Below are 25,160 nucleotides of genomic sequence, written 5' to 3'. Positions count from 1 at the left end.
CTGTCTTGTCATGCAAAATTGTCGGCCAGGGCCGGGCTTCAGTCATTTTCTGGACGTTTAGCTGCGAGCAGCACTTTTGTGCAGTCGCCGAGGCTTTCTTCCGCATGCTGTACCAGGGTTGTAATCACACATTCGTTAAACTTAATTATTAAGAATATTAGTATTAAACCATGCTTAAACTTTCCATCTTGGTGACCGTGAATGTCTCCATTTGTAAGCAATCATGCCATGTGCTATATTTTGATGGTCATTGTAAGATGCAGGAGCAGATTTGTGTTGCTTGTGTAGAACAAGAATGTTTCCTTCTCAATCTATAGGGGTATGACCTGTCCTATGGCCTTTAGTGCCTCTTGCATATAGGGTACAGGTGCTTGTAGCAGTTCCTTGGGCCACAGAAGCCTGGAGGCTGTGCTAGACTTTGATGTGTGCACTGTGTATACATGGGGCAGTTGAGGGCACACAGTCACCTTTGTTGTTGCTTTTTGAGGGCCCCGTGGGCTGAAAACTTCTGCAAGTGCCAGTACCTGTCCACCTTGCTTGTTGCCGTGCTTGAATGAAAAGGGTTGAATTGAAGGGCAATCATGCTCTTGTTTGCTGGAAGCATGAGCACACCTCGTTTTATGTCCCAGTGGGGCACTGCCACCCTCACGTGGTCAAGGCTGGCTCGGAACAGATGGCTCTGCTCAGCACCAACAGCCGCTACCTGCATGACAACCTGGTCCTTTATGCTCAGCGGCTCACGAACTACTTCCCCAACAAGCTGTCTGTCTGCTATTTCGTCAATTCAGGGTCAGTCCTGGCTTACCTCTGTGCAGTTCCTTTTCATTTTGGTGATATTTGGCACTTTGAAGGGATACTGAGCGCAACTCCATTCAGTTCTTGTTCTTGCAAAATTGGTTGCTTTGTCTGTATTTCTGTGTGTCGCCAAAGGACATACTTAGGCTCGGAAATTGTGTTTTTTTCCCCTTGAAGTGGATGGTAGTGTAGCCTAGCCTGAGTGATTTGCATACAAAAATGCTTGCAGTTCACAGTTTTGCTTGTGAAAATGGCCAGTTGTGTGTACTTTTTTTAGCCTTTTCTAGCATATAAGCGGTTTTCAATGAAAGCATCCTTTGTTAGAATGCAGAAATCTATCAATACAGGGCAACTGCAGTTTATCCTCCGTGGCCTTTGAAAAACCTTCAATAAGGGTAGGGGGTGCTGAATTTCACCTTTTTTTTTGGGGGGGGGGGGGGGGGGGGGGGATGGAGGGAGAGTCTTTTTTTTTAGCCCTTGCCGACTACACCCATTGCAAGGCAAAGGCCTCTCCTATGTCTCTCCAGTGAACCTTGTCCTTTGCCAGTTGCGTCCACCCTATGCCTGCAAAGTTCATCTCATCCGCCCACCTCACCTTCTGCCACCCCCTTCTACACTTCCCTTTTTTTGGAATCCACTCTGTTACCCTTAAGGAACAGCGCTTATCTTGCCTTCGCATTGCATGCCCTGCCCAAGCCCATGTCTTCCTCTTGATTTCAACTAGCATATCGTTAACCTACATTTGTTCCCTTGGCCACTCTGCCCGCTTCCGGTTTCTTAATGTTACAGCTATCATTTTCCTTTCCATGGCTCGCTGTGCTGTCCTTAACTTAAGCTGAACCCTTTTCGTTGGCCTCCAAGTTTCTGCCCCGTAGGTGAGTACCGGCAAGGTGCAGCTTTTCTCTTAAGCGATATTGGTAAACAGACATTCATGATCTGAGAGAACCTGCCATATGTGCTTTACCCCATTCTTGTTCTTCTAGTTATTTCCCCCTCAGAATTTGAATCAGCGGTCACTGCTTTCCCTAAGTAGACTCATTCCCTTACCACTTCCAGCGCCTCGCTGCCAATTGTGAACTGCTGTTCCCTTTGTAGACTGTTGAACATTACTTTGGTTTTCTGCATGTTAATTTTAGACCCACCGTTCTGCTCTGCCTGTGTAACTCGTTGATCGTGATTTGCAGTTCACCTCCTGAGTGACTCAGCAAGGCAATGTCATCAGCGAATCGCACTATTTATGTATTCTCCATTAACTCTTATCCCCGATTCTTCCCAATTCAGGCCTCTCAATACCTCCTGTAAACAGGCGGTAAATAGCATTCGCGAGATTGTCTCCTTGCCTGATGCCCTTCCTTATAGGAGTGTTAGTGCTGACTTTGTGGAGGACTATAGTAGCTGTGCAGTTGCTATATATATATCTTCCAGTATTTTGACGTAAGGCCCTCCGACACCCTGATTCCGCAATGCCTGTATGACTGCTTAGGTTTCCACTGAGTCCAATGCTTTCTCGTAATCAATGAAGGCTATATATAGGGGTTAGTTATATTCTGTGCATTTCTCTATCACCTGATTGATAGTGTGAATATGATCTGTTGTGGAATATCCTTTTTTACGAAGGCCTGCCTGATCATTTGGTTGATTAAAGTTTAAGGTTGCCCTGACTCTATTAGTGATTACTTTAGTGCATACCTTGTAGGCAATGGACAGTTAGCTGATCGGTCTGTAAGTCCTTGGAGTCTCCTTTCTTATAGATTAAGATAATGTTGACACTCTTCCAAGCTTCTGGTACGGTCGAGGTCATAAGGCATTGCGTATACAGGGTGGCAAGTTTTTTAGCACAATCTCCCCTTCATCCTTCAACAGATCTGCTGTCGGCTGATCTTCATCAGCTGCTTTTCTACTTTGCATTGCTCCTAAGGCTCTCTTTGCTTTCTTTTCGTTGCTGGTGGGATGACTCATTGCTGTGTGATAGCCTTAGATGCTTATGCGCCATTAAACCCAACACAATACACGCATACGTCTAGTTTTTACCTATGCCTAGTTTCCTCTTGACCGCTTTTAGGCTACCTCCGTCCTTTAGAGCATGCTCGATTCTCTCCATATCAAACTTCCTTATGTCTGCTACCTACCGCTTATTAACTTCAATAGCTCTGCTATTTCTGTTCCGTCTGTAGGGTTAGCCGCCCTCATCCTTTGGCATTTCTTAATCGGATCTTTTGTCTCCTGAGATAGCTGCCGAGCCGTCCTACCGCCTACCTCTACTGCGCACTCCGTAATGGTACCTGTGCGATTATCGTTCATTGTTCAAGCATTGAAATCATTTTCCTCAGAGCCGAATAACCCTCTTCTTCAGCGATATCCTAAATTGCTGTTTTCCCTCTTACACTAACTCGTTAATGGGACTTCCGCTTCATTTATTTTTATTCCGCATACCCCTAAAGGCCCTCCTTCGAGGATATTACATGGGGGGGGGGGGGGGGGGGGGGGTGGGGTCAGTATAAAAAAAAAAGCATGTACAAGGAACATCATTAACAAGCAAAGGAACAGTAAAAAATCTAGGTACAACGTGGAAAAAAATTGAGCAGAGCACCAAAGAGTAAGTAAAGAAGCAAGCGAAATAGACAATATAATACAAAATATAGGTTTAAAGAAAACGATTTGGCATAACGGAAATGAGAAATACTACAGTGTAAGTATAAGACACGAAAAGAACAGAAGTAATCGCAAAGTACAGCAACAGCAGGTTCTTCTGTTCCCTCTTCAAGTCTAAGTTAATTTGAGAGCTTGCCATTCTGTAGTTGCTACAGTGCACCTTTCTGAGGGTGACCACATCCTGAGTGATGCCAGGTTGAGTGCATAGTCCACTTCCTGTCCTCTCGTTTGTAAAAGAACGTATTCATGAGCCGTAAGCTATTCCTATTTGCAAAATCTGCTAATAATTCTCCCCTGCTATTCCTAGAACCTATCCCATATTTGCCTACCGCCTGGTCACCAGCCTGTTTCTTGCCCACCTTCGCATTAGTCTCCCATCAGTACAGAGTATTGTGATTTCACTTTGTTCATTGCCGATTCCACGTCTTCATAGAAGCTTTCAACGGTCTGGTCATCATGGCTGGGTGTAGGTGCATAGGCCTGCATCACCTTCATCTTGCGCCTCCTATTGAGCCTAATTACAATAGCTGCCACCCTCTCGATAATACTATAAAACTCCTTTACGTTACCAGCTATATCCTAATTAATTAGGAATCCCGCACCTAGTTCTTGTCTATCCGCAATAGCAGACTAAGTGCCTGCCCCTTAGTACTGTATAGGCCTCACCTGTCCTCCTAACTTCGCTAAGCCCTATGACATCCCATTTAATACCAGCTAGTTACTCGAACAGCACTGCTAGGCTAGCTTCACTAGATAAGGCTCTAGCGTTAGACGTTGCCAGGTTCAGATGCCAATGGTGGCCAGTCTGGAGCCAGAGATTCTTAGCACCCTCTGCTGCGTTGCAGGTCTGATCACTGCCTTGGTCAGTTGCTCTGCAGCCACTGGGGAATGAAGGCAGAGTGTTAATTGGCTTGCTCATGGAAGATTGTTGCCAAGTACTATACCAGGGTAGCCAAATCCTGTTCTAGTGAGGGAGTGCGTTGTCGGTTCTGGCCACCGAGATTGTCGATGGCCACCGAGGCTGCACCCCAGGCCTGGTTATGAAATTCCATCGACACGCGGAATTTTATTTTTCTCGCTCCCGGTGGAGAATTGCGCTGCACCAGGTTGAACTCCGGTCCTCTTGCACGCGAGGCAGATTCTCTACTTCTACACCATCTCTGCACCTCCTGTATTCCCCCTGCACCTCCTGTATTCCCCCTGCACCTCCTGTATTCCCCCTGCACCTCCTGTATTCCCCCTGCACCTCCTGTATTCCCCCTGCACCTCCTGTATTCCCCCTGCACCTCCTGTATTCCCCCTGCACCTCCTGTATTCCCCCTGCACCTCCTGTATTCCCCCTGCACCTCCTGTATTCCCCCTGCACCTCCTGTATTCCCCCTGCACCTCCTGTATTCCCCCTGCACCTCCTGTATTCCCCCTGCACCTCCTGTATTCCCCCTGCACCTCCTGTATTCCCCCTGCACCTCCTGTATTCCCCCTGCACCTCCTGTATTCCCCCTGCACCTCCTGTATTCCCCCTGCACCTCCTGTATTCCCCCTGCACCTCCTGTATTCCCCCTGCACCTCCTGTATTCCCCCTGCACCTCCTGTATTCCCCCTGCACCTCCTGTATTCCCCCTGCACCTCTTGTATTCTTCCTGAATCTAGTGTAATCTACCAATGCACAGCATTCTTGATTTTGGGAAATGTTTGTTCGTTTTGTATTGGGATGATTTGGTATTTTCTTAATGCTTGTTCTCGCCGCTGCGCTTTTGACTTTTGTCAACCCCACAGCTGCAAGGCTGTTTTCATGTCAATTTTTGGGGCTGTAGCTGCAAGAAAACCTACAACTTGAGTATAGAATTTTAATCGCGCAAATGAGATGGGAATGGTCATACTACGTGTAGAGACGGGGTGTTGACGGCAGTTTCCTTGCATCAATTTTCTTTAACCATTTGCAGAGCCACAGTGTACAGCTTCCCCCTTGTTTTTGTTCGATTTTATTAGTTCCTGTTGTTTCAGCTACACCTTTTGCTGTTTTCTTTTGTTGTAGATCGGAGGCGAATGACCTTGCCATGCGGCTGGCAAGGTGCTACACTAAGAACAAGGACATCATTTGCCTTGACAGGTGTGTAGTCCTTCACTAAACACTTCTTGTGACCGCTTCTGTTTTCTTGCAGAAACAGGCATGAAGTCATTTCATATGCCCTTCACTTTTTTAAATCCCGTTAATGCTGTGCCTCAATGGTAGTGCTACTTGCTTTGTAATAATGGTGGGGCTCGAACCTGTAAATGTATTGTCTTAGAGGCAGTAGCAGGTGAAAAGCTTTCCTTTGGAGGAAGTGAAGTGGTGAATGCCTTATACTTGCTTCATTTGAGCTTAGAGATGTCTTGCTAGAGCAGTGGGCCTGGCACGTTTGCTCGGTGTGTGTGCTGTGAATAGATCGAAGATTGCTTGCTTGCTTGTTTTGTTGTAGGATGAGAATAATAGCACACTGGTGTTTGGCATCTTGCTTGTGTGTGGCTTGCATAGTTGGATTTAGTGATACGTGAAAAGGCTTAGCATAATTCAGTTTACCCTGCACCCATTCCATTGATTGTTCATCGGGTTATTATTTTACTGCCAGCTTGAATGCCAGGCTGTGGGCAAGGTCTGCAGTAATTAGTAGGGAGCAGTTGCATGATGGGCCGCCCACAGACTATACAAACCGATAGTAACAAGCACAAGTGATACAGTGGAACCCCGTATGTGTCCCCCATTTATGCGACGACCCACATTTTATGACTAATTGGTGCGGGCCCCGCGCGTCTCCCGTAGGGGTAATGCATTAAAAGCCTCGATTATATTGCCGCCAATATTTGCAGTGTTTGTTCGCTTTTCAAATCTGCCGCGACACCACCTTATCTCGATTGATTGCAGCCAGGCAAAGCTGATTCTACGTTGTTCCCGAATGTTCCAGTAACTTTGCGCCCTTTATCTCGAATGTTGGCTATCAGCTTTAAATTGAGCACGGCCGACAGCGGCGGGCATTCTGTTCGACGACCGCCGAGCACGCTTGTCGCTTCGCCGCCGCTGAGTGATTCAGTCCATTTTGGGTGCAAGTCAGCCCAATAAACAGTTCTTTTAGAAGACCCTTCCGTCCGTCTTCATCGCTGCTTCGACTGCCGTCACCACTACGTGACATCTGGTGGAGGTGCTGGGTAACTTCCGTGTTCCGGACGCCCCCTTCAAGTCGTGAACCCAGCCCTAAGCGCTTCACACCCGAGGACGAACCAGCAGCTCAGCGAGCCAGCCGACGTCTCCAGGGAGAGGAGCCTGAGTTCGGGAAACTGCCGGACCGCACCAGACAGCGAAAAGACGCTGCTACCAGCACTGCAACCTCGCCAAAGATGTCGACACCGATCATACTGCAGCAGCCGCGGGTGCCGCCAACTTTCAATGGATCCCTAGGCGAAGACCCTGAAGAATGGTTGGACCAATTTGAGCGCGTGGCGTCATTCAACAAGTGGGATGATGCGGCAAAGATTGGACACGTTTTTTTCTCATTGGATGGCTCCGCACGCACTTGGTACGAAAACTACGAGTCGTCCCTTACGACATGGGAGCTATTCAAGAGAGAACTATTGAAGGTATTCACCAGTGTCGTGAGGAAAGAAAGAGCCGAACGACTCCTCGAGTCCAGGATCCAGAGTTACGTCGAGGACGTTTCAGCGACGTTTCAGCGAGTAATGGATACAGTGCTGGCAGGTCTGAAGTGGCAGATTTGTCTGGTATATTTAGATGACGTCGTTGTCTTCGCCTCGAACTTTGAAGAGCACCTCAAAAGACTTCGAACAGTACTAGACGCAATCAAGTCGTCTGGCCTAACCTTGAAAGCAGAGAAATGCCACTTTGCCTACGAAGAGCTGCTGTTTCTAGGCCACATCGTTAGCAAGGAAGGAGTACGCCCAGACCCGCAGAAAACAGCTGCTATTGAACAGTTTCAACCGCCGGCCGATAAGAAAGCAGTGCGCAGATTTCTCGGGCTATGCGCATATTACCGACGATTTGTGAAAAACTTTTCGCGCATCGCCGAGCCCCTGACCCAACTGACGAAGGCAGACGTGCCATTTAAATGGGAAGCGCCGCAAGCAGAAGCCTTCAAGGAACTTCAGCGTCGTTTACAGTCCCCACCGATCCTTGCGCATTTTGATGAAAACGCCGATACTGAAGTTCATACCGACGCAAGCAGCGTGGGACTAGGCGCCGTTCTCATTCAAAAAAGTGACGGGCTGGAGAAGGTCATCGCATACGCTAGCCGTTCCCTTTCCAAGGCCGAGGCTAACTATTCGACCACTGAGGAGTGCCTTGCCATCATCTGGGCTACGTCGAAATTCCGCCCCTACCTCTACGGACGGCCGTTCAAGGTGGTCAGCGACCACCACGCGCTCTGCTACCACCACGCGCTCTGCTGGCTTGCAAATTTGAAGGATCCCTCTGGCCGACTCGCTCGATGGAGTCTGCGTCTCCAGGAGTTTGACGTCACCGTCGTTTACAAGTCCGGACGCAAGCACACTGACGCCGATTGCCTCTCACGAGCCCCTGTAGATGCACCGCCGCTGGACGACGATGAGGACGCCTTCCTGGGACCCATCAGCGCAAGCTCTTTTGCTCAGCAGCAACGCTCGGACCCCAACCTAAAAGGCCTCATCGAGTACCTGGAAGGCAAGGTTTCTTCACCCCCCGCTTCATTCAAGTGAGGACTGTCTTCTTTCTGTGTGCAGAATGAGGTCCTTGTGAAGAAGAACTTTACAGCGAACAAAACAGCGTACCTCCTTGTTGTACCTACTTGTCTCCGTGAAGAAGTTCTACAGGCTTCACACGACGAGCCGACAGCTGGACATCTCGGGTTTACTTGCACCCTCCGCCGCATTCAAGACAAGTGTTACTGGCCCCGACTGTCTGCCGATGTCGCACACTATGTGAAAACATGCCGAGATTGTCGGCGACGAAAGACTCCTCCCACACGACCAGCAGGATTTCTGAACCCCATTGAACCTCCCTCAAGACCCTTTCAGCAGATTGGCATGGACTTGCTTGGCCCTTTTCCAACGTCAACATCTGGAAATAAGTGGATCATCATAGCGACCGACTACCTGACCCGCTACGCCGAGGCGAAAGCCCTACCGAACGGAACAGCAGCAGAAGTGGCCAAATTTTTCGTGGAGTGCATTCTTCTTCGACACGGCGCCCCCGATGTGCTCATCACGGACAGAGGAACAGCATTTACGGCGGAACTCACGCAAGCCATCCTGCGCCACAGCCAAACCAGCCACCGGAGGACAACTGCATACCATCCGCAGACCAACGGACTGACCGAGCGCCTGAACAAAACCATCGCCGATATGCTCGCTATGTATGTCGATGCCGAACATAAGACCTGGGATGTCATCCTGCCTTACGTCGTCTTCGCCTACAACACCGCAGTGCAGGAGACCACCCAGATGACGCCTTTTAGGCTCGTCCATGGCAGGGAGGCCACGACCACGCTAGACGCCATGCTGCCCAACGTTACAGAAGAAGAGAACGTCGACGTTGCCGCCTACCTTCAACGCGCAGAAGAAGCTCGAAGGCTTGCCCGATTACGGATCAAAGATCAGCAGCGGTCCGACGCCAGACGCTACAACCTACGAAGACGCAACGCGGAATACAAGCCAGGAGACCAAGTCTGGGTGTGGACGCCCATTCGCCGCCGTGGATTGAGTGAAAAGCTTTTGCGCCGCTATTTCGGCCCGTACAAGGTTCTTCGTCGGCTGGGTGAACTGGATTATGAAGTCATCCCTGACGCAATGACTGCATCCCAGCGACGCCGCGTACGACCAGAAGTTGTCCATGTAGTCCGTCTGAAGCCGTATTATGCGCGCTAAAGGCCGCTGCATTTCCATGCTCTATTTTCGCAAGATCTGTTTTTTTTCCCTTACTAGTCGCATTATTTGTTTTAATGCATCGGGTCGATGCTTCTTTGAGAGGGGAGTAATGCCGCCAATATTTGCAGTGTTTGTTCGCTTTTCAAATCTGCCGCGACACCACCTTATCGCTTTGTTTGCGACGCAAGACGCGACTAGATTTATCTCGATTGATTGCAGCCAGGCAAAGCTGATTCTACGTTGTTCCGGAATGTTCCAGTAACTTTGCGCCCTTTATCTCGAATGTTGGCTATCAGCTTTAAATTGAGCACGGCCGACAGCGGCGGGCATTCTGTTCGACGACCGCCGAGCACACTTGTCGCTTCGCCGCCGCCGAGTGATTCAGTCCATTTTGGGTGCAAGTCAGCCCAATAAACAGTTCTTTTAGAAGACCCTTCCGTCCATCTTCATCGCTGCTTCGACTGCCGTCACCACTACGTGACTGACAATATAACGGAAAAATGTGCACCCCTCCTTAGTTACAATGGCCGGCAGGAACTGTTTAGATTGAGAGACGCTGGCGTAGCACTTCATTGGCAGATGTGACTTCAACCAAGTTGGTACCAGATCATAATCAAGACAGAGGCATGCGCGAAACGAGGTGATCAAGTGCAGGACTACTTGTAATGACGGTTTTGCCGATGGCCCAGTGACTCGGTGTGTGCAACCTGCGGCCGTTGGTGTCAGGCGGCTCACCTGGCCCGTATTACTGCATGCCTTGCTGACGAAAGCATTAGGGAACTTACTGTAGAGGCGGCAAGAAGGTTGACACTTCTATGATCATTGGTTGCCAGTTTTTGAAAGCGGTTTCCACTGTGGCTTCACTGTGGGGTACATTAGGCCTAGCGACACGAGCCATGAGAGAGCAGTGCGCTGTCACCTGGCGGGCTGCACATCGCTACAGAAAGTGCGCAGCCGGCGCATTCGCATCGCAGGTGGATATTTTTTTTTTTTTTCGTGATGCAAATTCTTAATACAGACACTGCTGCCACAGGGCGAGGCACATGTGACTCCTAAATAAGCAAGGGCGGGAGCACTCGTACGTCTTGTCTAAAGCTGCACCTTCGATGCTGAAAAGTCAGGTTGTGCATGGTCTTGGACCCAATTCTCACAGAACGAAAGCGGATGGTTTTGTAATTCACGGGGTAGAGAACTTTAATCAATTTCTGAAAGCCAGGGTAACGGACGCATTTATTACGTAAATGCTTCTCTTGAGTGACATTTTCTGTTGTACGACAGTTTCTCATGGTCCCCAGAAATTCCTATAATCAAGGTTCTGTTGTTCATACAAGGTAATTTCAGATAAAAATAATTCTTGTGTTGGTATGTATTCGTACAATAATAATGCAACAAGCACACACTGCCGTGAAAATGAATTGTGATGTAAGCAAGGTCTCTTCTCTTTGTACAGACATCAAGTGCATCAGGACATCAGTAGTGGTGCAAGTTCGAGAAACAGCTACTATATTTACTGGAATGCAATGGGAATTTTGTACCGTAAATAGAACTGAAAAGTGGCCCCACGTGCTATATCCTATAAACGCCTGTAAGGGCCGCACCCGTGTATGGGCCACTCCCTGTTTTCTCCATGGAAATATTCAAGACATTATATCCCTTTAAGGGCTGCACCCAAACTTTCCAGGACCCAAGCTGGAATTTCTGGAATTTGCAAGTTTCATGAGCTATAGCGGGTGCCACTGACCATCCAACATGGCCGCCCGAGAGATGATCCGATGACCATTCTAGCCCTGTGCTATGCTGCACTGCCTGAGGCTACGTAAAGTTTTCCTGCGAGTGTTGTTCTTAGGTCAAAAAGCTCTCTGTGGAGGTGCTATTTTGAGCTGCACCGCAAGGATACGCACATCATCAGTCAGCGTGCGAGCCTTCAGTTTGCAGGTACCGCAGGCGTGATAGAAATAACTCGGTGCCAGGTGTGTCTGGTCTGGTATGCAAAACATTTGGCTGCTTACAGCGTGGAGTGGCAGATGCGACACATACTGTGGCGGTTCTAATCGCGGGAAGAAAGGTGGCAGGGACACAAGCGCAGAGAAAACACAGGTACCGCGGAAATTTCTCTTTTATCCTATGCATGGTACTCGCGGAGGCCAGCCTTTCAAGATGTTTGTAGTCAGTGGTCCCAATTTTCACCCGATTATAGCACGGACGCCGCCGCACCTGGCTTGCCTAGACAAGCAAAACCCCATAAATCATGATCTAGACGCAAGAAAACAAAGTAGCAGTGATGGTCTGCATATTTCAAGACCTCTGATTCAGTTTGGAGCATTACAGGTAGGCCACGATTTTTACTGACTTAACTCGTGAACAAGCCCCGATGGAACTATTCTTCAGCAGTGATTGCTTCACAAAGTAGCACCGGCTTTAAAGGGAAGCTGTGCTACCACTTCCTCGGTGCCACGAATTCTGCTGATGTTGCTGCACTTCTCCGTAAAGCTCAACGGACATCGATTTAAGTGCGTATTAGGCGACTACTGATTGCAAGCGTTGTACATAGTAGATCATGCAAGAAACTTTTTTTATTTCTTTAAAAGTACCTGTTGCCTTCAAGAATGGTTCACAATTTAAGTCAGTGAAGATCACTGCTCACATGTGGTGTGCTAGAAGAAATAATTGGGGAAGAAATTCTGACTGAAAACTGTCACAGGTTTTGCAATGCACACCTTGACTATGCTGCAAATTTGAAGACTCAAAACGAGGACAGCTGAAAGAACACAACCAACAAGGCAGGTACAGTGCTAGTGCTATCATTTGTTTCTTCATCTTCACTGTTTTATCGCACAGCTTTAAATTTTCATGATGAATAGCTAGCATGCCCGCACTGAGATTTTAATTAATAGAAAATGGGATTGCTTTGTTTTCTGCCCGCATTGTGGGCTTTGGAGGCTGCGTTAATGTATTGCCGTTGCTGTGTGAATAACGCCACTCAAAACGAAATAACGCGCCAAAAGCACCGTCCGACAGAAATAACGGCACAGAGGCTGGCTGGGAGTCGTTTGCTCAAGCCGTTCGCCTTAAGCCGGTGTTATCTCTCCGGCAGTTCTGGAGGAGGCCGCTGGCGGCAACACCGTACCTGAAGCTTGCAAATAGCCCTTTCAATGCACGCACCATGGCCACCGCGAGCATCTCTGGTTGCGCGCAATGGTGCGCTTAATCGCAGAGGCGGCACATGTGCACGGGAGCTTTCAGGTGCCACCCATGGATGGCGCCCCAGGCCGTGGCTTATCATCATAGTCGGCTTTTTCCTCCACCGCGAGCTCCCGCTATCCATATCTGCATTAGTATCACCAGCTCCAGCCTTTTGTGGCTGTCGAAGGCACTGGAGTTAAGGTAGCGTGTTCGCCGTAGTTGCAGCTTTCGCATGCTGCCACCGAGCGTTGTAGTTTTAGCACTATGGGCAAGCACCTTAATAGCTACACGGCTGGGAGTTCATTGTCGAGCATAGCATGCGGGCAGGAAATGCTACGTGACAGAAGTGCATGCGATGATGGTGCAACCAATAGGCTGCATTGAGGAACACAAGCTGCAAGAAGCGCGCTTTCCGGGGCAAGCCGTGCAAGTTTCCCGAACTGGAAGAAGAGCTGCTCTGCTAGGTGATGGAAGCGCGGAACAATGGCTACGCATTGACAGCAGACATGCTGCGCGACTTTTTGTGGGATGAGCGTGCACCAGAGCACAGCACCAGCTCAGTCTGAGTACTCCGCGAGTGATGATTGAACGTAGATTAAAATCCACTCATTCCCTCACTGGTGTGTTTCTACTGAAAAAAAAAAAAAAGTACATCGTGTGTATGGGCTCCACCCCGAAAATTTGCCCTCAAAATCAAATATTGCAGAGAAAAGACCATATTATCCCCCCCCCCCCTCCCCCCTTAAGAATGCCGGATTGGTTGACCAACGGAAGGTTCAAGCCACAAATACAGCACAGACCGCTTATAACGCATACCACAGGAGTTGGGACAATCCGTATGATAAGCGGTACTGCACTGTAACAAAAACGTAGTTGTCCATGCATTCGCGTTTTCAGAATGGCCAGCCTACCTTTCAAAGTGCACCTGGTCTGGCTTGGAGCGTGGCGAGAAGCGGCACTGAGGGTCAGGTCGGTAGTTGGAGAAGCCACCACGGGGAGTCAAAGACCATGGGCTGTGGCAATGTCGAACTGTGGCCAAAGCGGGAGCAGTGAAAGCAGATGGGTCTGTCATCAGCTGTGCACCATTCCGCCGGATTGCGGTAATGTGCCGTGGAGTAGTATAGGTGGGGTGGAAAGCAGGGGGAGGAGGCTGGCGGATGGCTGGGCGGCCAGTAGAGCATGCGGAGAAAAATCCATGTTAGCCAGTTCTTGCTTCACGACGGCCTGAATTTGCAACACAGTGGGCAGCGTCGGATCAGGGACGTATGGTGGGGTTATCACAGGTGCGAGGGCCTCCAGTCATTCTGCTGTTTACTCGGGGAAAAATTTTGAAGCGGCACCACGCTCCGAAAATTGTTCGTTGTTGGGGGGGAAAATAATTGCATTGCCCAGTATGGTAAGCTGATGGGGAATTTCTATTTGTATTTCGTTGCAGTGCATACCATGGCCACCTGCAGTCCACCACGGCCATCAGTCCGTACAAGTTCAACCACATAATTGGCTGGCAGAAGAAAAAGTCTGTTCATGTGGTGAGTGGTCTTGGCCCCACGTGTACGTCTTGTAGATCACTATTCTAGTGCCTCTGGGGTGCAGCATGACCGCCCTCTTTAAAGTAAAGGTGCAGCTGTCTCTGTATAGTACAGCTTGCAAGCACAGTTAGTCATGTACTTATTGTCAACATTGCCAGCAGTGGAGGGACTGCATTGTGTGACCACAGCTTCTCTGTGCTGACAAATGGCGTATGTAGCTTAAGGCTCAAAAGGCTGCATTTTCGCTGCATTTGTTTGATTGGCATCATGATGAAAGTTGCCGAGTACCAAGCTCAGTGCATACTCAAACAAGAAAAAATTGTGCTGTGCGAGATGTTAGGTTTGGCTCGGTTAATTTGTTGCGATTCGACTTTGTGGACACTCTTTTAACGGGTTTGCTTTCCATGTGGCCAGTAACAATAGCTAGGTAGTGCAGGTAGTGCAACTCTTTAAAGTTGGTGTTTGCAGTGGCCGAAATTCTAGCATGTGACTAAAGTTGTGTCTGTGCGACAGGCTCCCCTACCCTGTACCTACCGAGGCAAGTACCGAGACTGTGACTACCCGGCTGGCACAGACTTTGGTCAGATGTATGCCCAGGAAGTCCTTAACCTTATCAACCAAACCCACTTGGATGGTCGCCGCATTGCTGCCTTCATCCACGAGTCACTGGTCAGCTGTGGTGGCCAGTTCCCCTTGCCCAAGAATTACCTGCGCCATGTCTACCAGTGAGTTGGTTACTTACTGTAAACACACTCGGTTCTTATGTGCATTTGTTCAGCCACCTGGGAGGAAGATTTGGATTTCTTTTAATTTTTAATTCCACTCTTCTACATCTACTCTGTATTGATAGGTTTCTTCGTTATCAGGTTTCATATTTTTTCAAAACTCAAGGGGTAAAAATTCGGTGCTAGTATTTGCAACAAGACAACAGGGGAGAAATCTGGTTTTTCATGGAGACATTCTGAAATTCAGGTCTTTTTCTGAATAAATTTACAACTATCATAATCTATTCAATTTTTTTTAACTCTTGGAGTAACAACTAGGGCTATGGTTCACGCTGGCAAGCGGGCAGAAATTGGGAGTTCTGAAGAAAATATTTCAGAATTCGGCGTTTCTTTGCTAATTAACAATACTGGCAGTAAAGAGCCTGGATCAGTTTTGGGACATGAAACATTTTATTCACACAAGCTGGTCATCTGCATGCGCAGGATTTGTTTCCATGCAAAACCTGTCCGGTCTTTGGGGGGGGGGGGGGGGGGGGGGGGGGGCTGGTACGTGGTGCTAGGCATCTTAAAGCTGGTACCGGCTTTTTTTTTTCTAATCTTTCAATTGAAAGGTCTGGTCTCTATGATGGAGTCTCATGACCACAATTGAAGATTAGCCTTGCTAGCTTGCTGAAACTTATTCATTGTACAGTGTGACCCTGTTTATACGTCTTTCACCAGACCGGGAACAAAAAACATAACAGCTGGGAAAACTCAACAGTAACGAAAGCTCCGAAAATTAATGGAAACAGTGCAGCTTTGACTTGAATCAATTTATTTCCGCTAAGTGAGCTTAGGACTTAACAAAATATCGAGAATGGTAGATTTTTATTTCTTTCGCTCGCTGGAAAGCAGCACACGTTTCTCAATAGCCTGGAAGGCCGCATTGCTAACGTCGCTTTGCGGTGCGAAGTACCTGCTCAGGAGGTCCGAAGCTCGGATCTACCAACTCCCGAGAATCGTGTGGCTCGTGCTCCTCGTCATCTAGTCAAGTGGCTTCACTCACGACAAAGTTTGCAACGATCACTGCGATGCTTTGGCGCTCCGATGTCACGATGGTGGTGCGGCATTCCCTTCTATCTGTACGCTTCGAGACGATGCTCTTAGGTGTCGAGGGTGGCAGACTAAGGTCTTTAGCAATGTGGACTCTTCTTCGTGCTGGCTGCCTGTTGACTGTGTTTAGTACCTCCAGCTTTTCGTCAAGGGGAAGCGCCTTCCGCTTGCGCAATGCCATCAAAGCACAAGGATCGCGGTTACAAATTCGACGTTCACGAGGCGGATGGCCATCCAGTGGCGGCCTCACCAACTCTCGTGCGGCTTTTTGCAGCCAGTTCCGTAGCCAAGTCTGGCCAAGACTCGTCAGAAGTCAAAATAACGGTTGGTGCGTGTTGTCCGGGTGGGTTCGGGTTGCCAGGTTGCGACGTGACATGCGGGAACGTTTTCACAGCTACAACGTAACAGCGGGGCTCCCAATACATTGGATCCTATGGGAGCTATGCCGGGACCGGATGAAAACGACGTAATAGAGAGGAAACACAGCAGTGAGGAACGTAACAGCGGGGTTCTACTGTATTTAGAGGTTGCACTTTTCGGTTTAAACAAAATAAAAAAACATAACAGTGGAACCCCGCTCATACGTTATTCACCGGACCGGGGAAAAAAAAACGTAACAGCCGGGAAAACTCAACAGTGAGGAAAGCTCCGAAAATGAATCAAAATGTGCAGTTTCAACTATAGACAATTTATTTCCACAGAGTGCGCTTAGGACTTTCACCAGGCTTAACCAAGCTAAACCACGGCCGTTTTTTTAGACTTAAGGTTGGCCCTGAGCCGTGATCACTTCTGCTGGTTTTTTTTTCAACACCGCTCACAGAAGCCCTTGCTTAAAGAAATCCAGAATGGTGGCTTGCCATTTTTGCCACTAGCCTGCTTTGCTTTCGGGCCGAACAGCGCGGCATTCCCCTCTATCTCGGCACGCTTTGAGATGATGCTGTTAAGCATCGAGGGTGGGAGACCAAGGTCCTTGGCAATGTCGACTCTCTTCCGCGCTGGCTGCCTATCGACTGCATTTAATGCGTCCAGCTTTTCCTCAAGGGAAAGCACCTTCCGCTTGCGCGACGCCGTCTAAGCACAAGTTCGACGTTCACGAGGCTTAATGCACAATGACGATAGCATGATAGAAGAGGAGTCGACCCGTTCAACAACCATGTGGCGACTGTAAAAGTGAGAGCACTTTTCACGAATGGCCACCTAGTGGCGGCCTCTCAAACTGGCGTGCGGCTTCTTGCAGCCAGTTCCATAGCCAAGCCCGGCCAAAACTCGCCAAAGTCTAAATGGCAGTTGCAGCGCATTGCCTACTTCAGCCCAGGCGTGTTCGGGGCGCTAAGTTGCGACGTATCATGCGGGAACGTTTTCACAGCTACTACGTAACAACGGGGTTCCTTATACATTGGATCCTATGAAAGCTATGCTGGGACCGGATGAAAACGACGTAGCAGCCGGGAAAACTCAGCAGTGAGGAACGTAACAGCGGGGTTCTACTGTACCGAATTTCAGAAACTAAACTCTGCATGCTTTCAACTGTAAAAAGTAAGTATTCTTTGCACACAAGGCACAGATAGCTGGCTGTTAAATGCGAGCTACACTTGGTAAACATTAATTAAGTAGGGAAGCCAGGGCCGTGATGAGACGGTGGCATTCTTGGATAAGCCGCGCAGCTGTGAGACTTGACGCATTTTTCCCCTTGCTTACGCCCTCTGCAGACCGGGAAGCACCACCACGTCGCCGTCTACTAGCTAGGCACTGTTTGTTCACCATCATCACGCACTTATAGCAGTTAGTTGGGTAATTGCATTTATCAATTTCATGTAGGACATTGACACGAAACCGTACGTGGTCGTTGTGAAAAGTATCTCACGTTCGGGCTACCATGACGATTGAGTTGCTGCCATCAACATGCAGACCAAGTGATGCCCCACCCTCTGTCAGCCCAGCGCAAGAAATCTTGCCAGTCTAGTTCTTGGAAGTTCTTGTCTGCTGGCTGTCTCATAAACATGCGTTACTTTTTTAATGAAACCAGTTCCTTCTACAACCACACCTCCAAGTGCAAAATTAGTTTTAAATTATTATTGCCAGATGAACTGTTGATGTAGAAAAAATGCTGAGGTAGAGTCTGCGATTTTTTACCACGCAGGATTGCCTCATTAAATCTCCGCAGAAAATGGTAATTCATTTGTCGAACATAGTCCGCCTAGTTTTCAACAAATAAAAACTAAGAACTCCCACCCCTAATAGTATTGTGGAGCAGCATTTGTTTTTCGCTGTTTAGTCCAGAAATGAGAAGCACTGTAAGCAGAATAGTGAGACTGCAGACAAGTCAGTGTGTTCTGTTTTGTTTGCATGTTGTTGTGTTGCAATAAATTGTGACACCTTCACAGCAGTTGTTCTGCTAGAAATTAAATTGCTGAGGTGAACTAGTCTTCACTTCACCATTTAGAGAATCGCTTAATGCAGATGTACTGTCGGTTGAATAATTGCCATATATAAGTGGACTCCGCATGCAAGCCAGCTCTCGGCCTGATACCTCGAGGGGAAAAGGAAAAGAAAATGGTCTGCTTAAAATATTCAGTTCCTCCTCCTGCAGCGCCAGCTGGCCAGTGAGATGTAGGTCTACACCATGATTTTTGGAGGTACTGTATACTGCAGAATATAGGTCTGCCCCCTTACCTTGCAGCATAAAATTATATGCCACAAAACATGGTTTTATTTCCAGTGTCACCAGACTCGTTGCCTGCTCATTCTTCCAAGCCATGGTGATGCTGGAGACGGATAACATAGCGCTGGAATTCGACCAGCTTGTCCTCTTATGCCTCGGACAGCCTCTGGCTGATCGATGTGCGCCGATGAAGTGTGAATCCTTTGCGTCGCATTAAGCAACGAACCCAGTAAATGGAGCCCTTGAATTGCTCCTTGGACAGTCTGGATTTGCGGGCGAGCTCGATAGCTTTGATTCGGATGAGTCCCGATGTCACTGGCAAGGATCTGGCATGATCTGCTGCCTTGTCTTCAGAGTTCAGGGTGCACCGCGCGGTGCCCATGAAAGGACATCTTCCACGCGTTGCAGGCAGGCAGCTTGACTTTCCAAGTTTTACAATACCAGGTGCTTTTCTTAGGGACTCCAAAGTGTCGCTGGGCAGACATGTTTCCATTCATTTCACCGCATCGGTCGCTTTCTTTTTAAACGCCGCGGTGAACTGACATCGAGTACCGGTACTCATTTTGCGGGTTGTTGCAAAATTAATTCGTAGCACCAGGAACGATTGCTGCACAAAAAGGGAAGATGGCCTCGGTCCATCTGCGATGTCAACGTTGGGCCGCGTCAGTAAACGTGGAGGTGGTAACGATACGGATGTGCCAAAAGGTCTGCGGCTCCCATATGTTGCTAGACGACCATTCAGGTTGTGCCAAGGGCCGGTATATAAGTCGAGGGATGACCTCTTAGTAATATTTTTTGGAAGAAACCTCTACCTATATAGCACACTATAAGGTAGGTTTTTGTGATCCTGTGCTTGCTGTCATTCTCTTCAACCTCCCGCAGTCTTCATACTTACTGTAACATGCTTCCCGTGGGATGTTGCCATCATAGCAAATGCACAGGTTAGGATGTCTAAAAGTAACAGAACAAAAGTAACACTAATTGCAAGGCTTCCTTTTAAATGCCAAAGGAGACCAAAGATAAAAACTGCATACCTTCTGCGTTTGCATGGTTTGCCGTTCTGATTTAGCCCGGTGAGTGGCACTCAACTGACCGAACAGCCAACATCCTTTTTTTTTTTTTCATACCAAATCCAGTCATGAGCCACTTTTAGGGATGGGCTTTGGATTCATTTCGGCCAGCAGCATTCCATTAATGTGCAGCAGATATTTGTCCCAAGAGTGTCTTTTTTTTTTTTCTTTGCTCGTGTCCATCACAGTGCTGTTCCCACAGCTAGGATCAAAACTGTCTGCTGAGCAGCAGGATGCCATCATCTGAACTGCCTTGGAGGGTGTAGTTATTTAGTCTTAGCTACGTATGCAATTGAAGACTGCCCTGTCTGTCTGCTACAGCCTTGTGGAGAACTTTCCTGAAACGAAGAGTGCATGTGCTGCCTTAGCCTCGACAGTAGATAGCTGTGCAGGAGAGCGGATGTTCTGAACTTTAGCACTAAATTGATACGACCCGTGAAAAAGCAGTGCATATTTATACTACTCTTGAAGCAAAAAGTACCCCTTGCTCCCTCTCCCGGAAGGCGTCAAATATTTTTCTTCTGCTGTTAGGTGCTCATTCTTGCTTTTCCTGGTCCTTCACAGGTATGTTCGGGAAGCTGGTGGTGTCTGCATTGCTGATGAAGTCCAGACTGGTTTTGGACGTGTTGGAGAGCACATGTGGGGCTTCCAGCTTCAGGGTGAAGGTCAGCCTTTGATCCTTGCATTTGCTCGCAGCCTTTTTAATGCCCCATTTGGGAGCTTTTCTTTTGTTGGTTCATGGCAGTTTTTATTTTTGGGCTTTGTTAGGTTTTTTTGTTTACAATTTTGCAATGGCACCTTGCTAAATTCTACTTCACTGAAATGCGAAACAAAAATGGTCTGTACAAAACGGTGTTGATTCGAAAAAAAAAAGTCAGTTGGCCTTGGTACATGTGCCCCATTGTTTGTTATATCTGAGCCTGCACTAAAAATTAGCTTTCCTTGACACAGGAAACAATGCCGAATTTTTTTTTTTGCCTGTGTTTGGTTGTTACTGCAACCCAATCAGTGTTTTGGAACTTCTGGCGCCACTCGTTCTTGACGCTGACTTTAGTGGATAGAGAGCAGACAGACAGGAATCTTGGACGGCATGAACTTCAGGCTAATGTGGATGTGAGCGGGCATTGCTGTCGCAACCAGCCAGTTCTCCGCAATCATGAAAGGAGCCATCTTTCATTTAAATCAGCAGGTGCTGATGGAGACTGGTTTGAATAGGCCTGGCTGTTTGTTCTCCATCGTTGCCATTCGAAATAATGGGAGTCATTTGCCACCGTGATGGCTTACAAAGAGCGTGTGATCACATTTAAAACGGGACAGTAAGACAGCTGCAGTGTCTACCGTAGAGAGCCGACATGTTGCAGCATGTAGGCTCCCTAGTTCACCGTGTCATGGACGACGCCGTCCGTGGTGCAGAGCACCAGATGGGGTGGGGTGCATTCGGAGGCGCTTGCAGCCTCTAGTGTCTTCCCATGCTACCTCTGCCTTCGCAAGCATCGCTGTCCATCCAAGCTCACTGTTCTTCCTCCACGCGGCATGTGCACTGTCTGGTATCGTGACGAGAGGTGGTGCGGACGTTACGGAAGCATGACTGCAGCTCAGATCGTCTAATGTTACTGCTTACAAGAGGAACATGGGGAGTGGCCAATTTTGCAATTTTTTAAAGCTGGCGTTTCGCAGAGAACTTACTATTGAATTTTCTGACTGTTTGATTACTCGGACCAATTTCTGGATTCCGCAGAGTCCAAAAAGTCTGTCAGCGATTGTATGCCACTTAAAAAGTGGGCAGTAAATATGCGATTTGTGGTAGCCAAGCCAAGGATTCAAGAGTAGTGCTTTCAAAGTGACTTATGTTCCATAGCGCAGCAAGAACTCGGGACAAACACAAGCGCTAACTTCCACTAAGGCTTTATTTGGTGCACACAGAAATTATACATGAAGAAAAACGATACGTGTCAGATTAGACAGGGTAATTTGTGAACAACCTTAAAAAGCAAATGCAACACTTTTCACCGGCTGGCATACTGCCCTGAGTCTAAGAATGCCATATCTTTCTTTGACGGCGACATTGACGGACTGCTGACGCAGCTTTCAGGTCCAGCTCTTTCGATTGAAGCAGCCTCGATAATTTCTCTTGTTCATCCGTCCGCTCATCCGTCCGCATTTCTGCCAATCACCTCGCATATTTTAAAACCAGGCTTGCATTTATGAGCACGACAGTGCCGTGCCAAATTGATGGAACCGCCATCCCTAACTTCCCTATGGTGCTCACTTAACCGCTCATAAGGCATCTGCCTGACTGCCTAATGTGTGTCTTGCCAATGCGGGACAATCTTTCCAGTGCAGACATGCACACGTGTCTTCACTCCCACTTTTTGTGCTACCTTTTTGAGGGAGTACGGCAGCTTGTGGATATATGGCACCACCACTACCTTGCTGCCCCTTCGCCATCAGTTACAGTCCTCTTGGCCTTTTCCTGCTGATGCTAACTCTAATAAGTGTCTCGGGAATCCTGCTGCTCTGAGGCGGTCCACCTGCTTATAAAAACTACTTTCCATCAAGCATGCGCAGGACTTTCTAACTGCATTTGAAAAGCATGTCTTCACGACCCCTCGCTTGGCCAGCCTCGTATGCGCAGACGAAAAGGGTAATAGGGGCTTCTCAGCTCTGGGCTCGTACATCCAACAAACATGCTTTACAGAAACCAGCTTTAGTTCAAGAAACCGAATAGTGCCCTCAACCGGAAGCTCATGGGTGATCTTCAGAGGGTGCAGACTCAGAGAAGGTAGAAATAGCGGTTGCGGCTGTTACAGAAACGTCTCTATGGCTCTCACGAATGACCACTAGGTAGTCGTCAACAAATCTAAAGGTTCGAATGACTATAGCAACATCCAGTTTATTTTGCAGTTGCAAGGTAAAGGTCACCGAGCACAGGAGCAATGCACGAGGCGATGCCTACTCCACTTTTTTCCAGAACTACCTCCCGATTCCAACTAACAAAGGTCGACTTCAGATATAGAGACAATAAACTCCAGAACCCGTCAACAGACACATTTGATTCATTCTGAAAAGCAACAGCACCAAAGCCATGAATGCAGTCTTCGATACATTCTAAAAGCTGCTGATGTGGCAAAGAATAATATACTAGATCATTCACATCTACTGAAAAAAAATTCCACATCTTGCTCTTCAAATTCTTTTAGAAACCCAACCATTTGTTGCGAGCTTCTAATCGGAAAAGGATCATTAATGCTCAAAAGTTCGAGATGTCGTTGCAGAAATAGCCGTACTTCCTTCTGCCAAGTGCCTCGTTCAGATATAACGCGGAATGGTGCTTCAGGCTTGTGCGTCTTGACCGAAAAAAACGTCTCGAGGCCAAGTTTATCTGCATTTTGGACTGCAAGCGCAAGCCTAGACAGTTCAAGCCGTAAACATAACCTTTTTGCTTGTGCTTTTACCTTTCCCAAAGACACGCTTTGATGCTGATTAAAAACTGGATCTACTGCATCGCGCGCCTTCTTGCGGTACAAATCCCTTGGAAATACTGCAAAGCCACCTTTTTGTCCGTAGAAAGGGCGCAAAGGATATTGGTGCCATATATCCACACGTTGTCACACTCCCTCAAAAAGGTAGCACAAGAAGTGGGAGTGAAGGTGTGTATGTCTGCACCGGAAAGATTGTCCCGCATTTTCAAGGCCACCTGTCCTGACAGCAGGGTTCAGAATAGTTGCACAGCTCGGCACAGAAACCCCTTTGTGCCGTGCACTGAGGAAATAATCTGCAAGATCCTGCTTTCATGCGGCAAGGCGTACATTGGGCAGTCAGGCAGGTGCCTTATGAGCGGTTAACTGAGCACCATAGGGAAGTTAGGGATGGCGGTTCCAGCAATTTGGCACGGCACTGTTGTGCTCATAAATGCAAGCCTGGTTTTAAAGAATGCGAGGTGATTGGCAGAAATGCGGATAGATTAACAAGGGAAATTATCGAGGCTGCCGCAATCGAAACAGCTGGACCCGAAAGCTGCGTCAGCAGTCTGTCATTGTCGCTGTCAAAGAAAGATATGGCATTTTTAGACTCGGGGCAGTATGCCAACCGGTCAAAAGTGTTGCATTTGCTTTTTAACGTTGTTGTTCATAAATTATCCTGTCTAATCTGACATGTATCGTTTTTTCTTCATGTATAAATCCTGTGTGCACCAAATAAAGCCTTAGTGGAAGTTAGCGCTTGTGTTTGTCCCCTGAGTTCTTTCTGCGCTATGGACCATAATGGATACCCACTAGCCCGAACCATCACCTTGTTATGTCAAAATGGCTACCATTAGTGGAGGTCGCGTTGTGATGGAAAGAACATTTCCTTTTTAATCTTTCTAGGTTTCCTTGTTCTTTTTCCCTGCACTTGAACTGCACTGTTTCAATAGTGTGTTAGTGGGCCTTTGGCATCTCAGTATTTTGTGTGCTTCTTTGTTGTAGACATCTGCCCAGACATTGTGACCTTGGGGAAACCAATAGGCAACGGTCACCCCATTGCCATGGTGGTCACCACACGAGAGGTTGCAAACAGATTTGAGGCTCAGGGTGCAGAGTACTTCAACACGGTAAGTAGAGGTTTCTCGTCTGGGTGGTTTTTTGGTTGGACATTTGCTCTCCTAAGCATTCGATGTGAGCCCCCTTGGAAAATAAAAAAAAATTTCCTGGCATGAACTGCTGATTTTTTTGTACTCTCTAGGAACAGTGAAAATATCCGAGAGATAGGGCAGTCTGAAGAATGGAAAGGAGCCCCCAAAAATTGTTCTCTATAGTTTTATGTGCTTTCACATTCTTCACATGCTTCTAAATCTCTGCATGCATCAGGGTGATTCTTGATTATTTTATAATTATGCACACATTATTCAGTAGGCCAGTAGTGAATTTTGTTTTGTGAAAATGGTAATTTCGCGCACAGCTCAATTTCGCAACGTCTCAGACTTATGAATGTACATAATAAAGCCATGATGGATATATTTTGTGTGCTAAAAATACAGGTGGGAAAGAACATAGCAGGCTCATTTCCGCCATTGTGAGGAAGTTGCTGCTTCCTAGAAAAAATTTCGAATATGACACATCCCGAATATTTTTTTTTGTCAGCAAATTCCCAGAGTAGGTAAACATCAGGGTGCTAAGAGTTTACTGACCCTCATTGTTATATAATATATTTCCCTGAATCTGGCAGTTTGGATGCAGTAATGTTTGCAAAAAAAAACAAAAAAACCCATGCCTAATTTTTCTTATGAAGCAAGCTTTTAGAAGGAGGTAAAACAAAATGCCAAACAACCTGTAGCATCATTTTTTCCAACCATGTTATCCAAGATGGAACCTTTTGCTTCTCGAGCATCTGCAGGAGCACCTAAATGAAGGGGCAGAAGCAGCAAATAGGCCCTCCAGTTTTTAAATTTTCCCCAAATCCCAGGACTGGGGCCTTTTCTGTGAAGAGAGAGAGAGCATACGTAATTGCATTGTTATTGGCAAACGCCAGTCTGCGAGGTAAGCAGGATTTGGTGGCGCCGCAGTCTGGATGCGGGTAACAGCTG

At 47.7% G+C, this 25,160-nt stretch overlaps 1 protein-coding gene across 2 annotated transcripts in view; it reads left to right on the top strand.

Annotated features, from left to right (window-relative positions):
• Positions 1 to 25,160, top strand: part of LOC144115636 (5-phosphohydroxy-L-lysine phospho-lyase) — a 52,476-nt gene that overhangs the window by 5,192 nt on the left and 22,124 nt on the right. For both annotated transcript variants that reach the window (XM_077650061.1, XM_077650060.1), the window contains 6 exons: positions 630 to 789; positions 5,483 to 5,557; positions 13,955 to 14,048; positions 14,562 to 14,773; positions 20,162 to 20,262; positions 24,064 to 24,188. In XM_077650061.1, the coding sequence (XP_077506187.1) occupies positions 630 to 789; positions 5,483 to 5,557; positions 13,955 to 14,048; positions 14,562 to 14,773; positions 20,162 to 20,262; positions 24,064 to 24,188 (767 nt within the window). The remainder of the gene's footprint in view (positions 1 to 629; positions 790 to 5,482; positions 5,558 to 13,954; positions 14,049 to 14,561; positions 14,774 to 20,161; positions 20,263 to 24,063; positions 24,189 to 25,160) is intronic.

The sequence above is a fragment of the Amblyomma americanum genome, chromosome 1 (assembly GCF_052857255.1).
Source record: "Amblyomma americanum isolate KBUSLIRL-KWMA chromosome 1, ASM5285725v1, whole genome shotgun sequence".
Classification (NCBI taxonomy): domain Eukaryota; kingdom Metazoa; phylum Arthropoda; class Arachnida; order Ixodida; family Ixodidae; genus Amblyomma; species Amblyomma americanum.
Note: the sequence above shows the minus strand (reverse complement) of the source record. Positions and strands in the feature narration are given on the sequence as shown.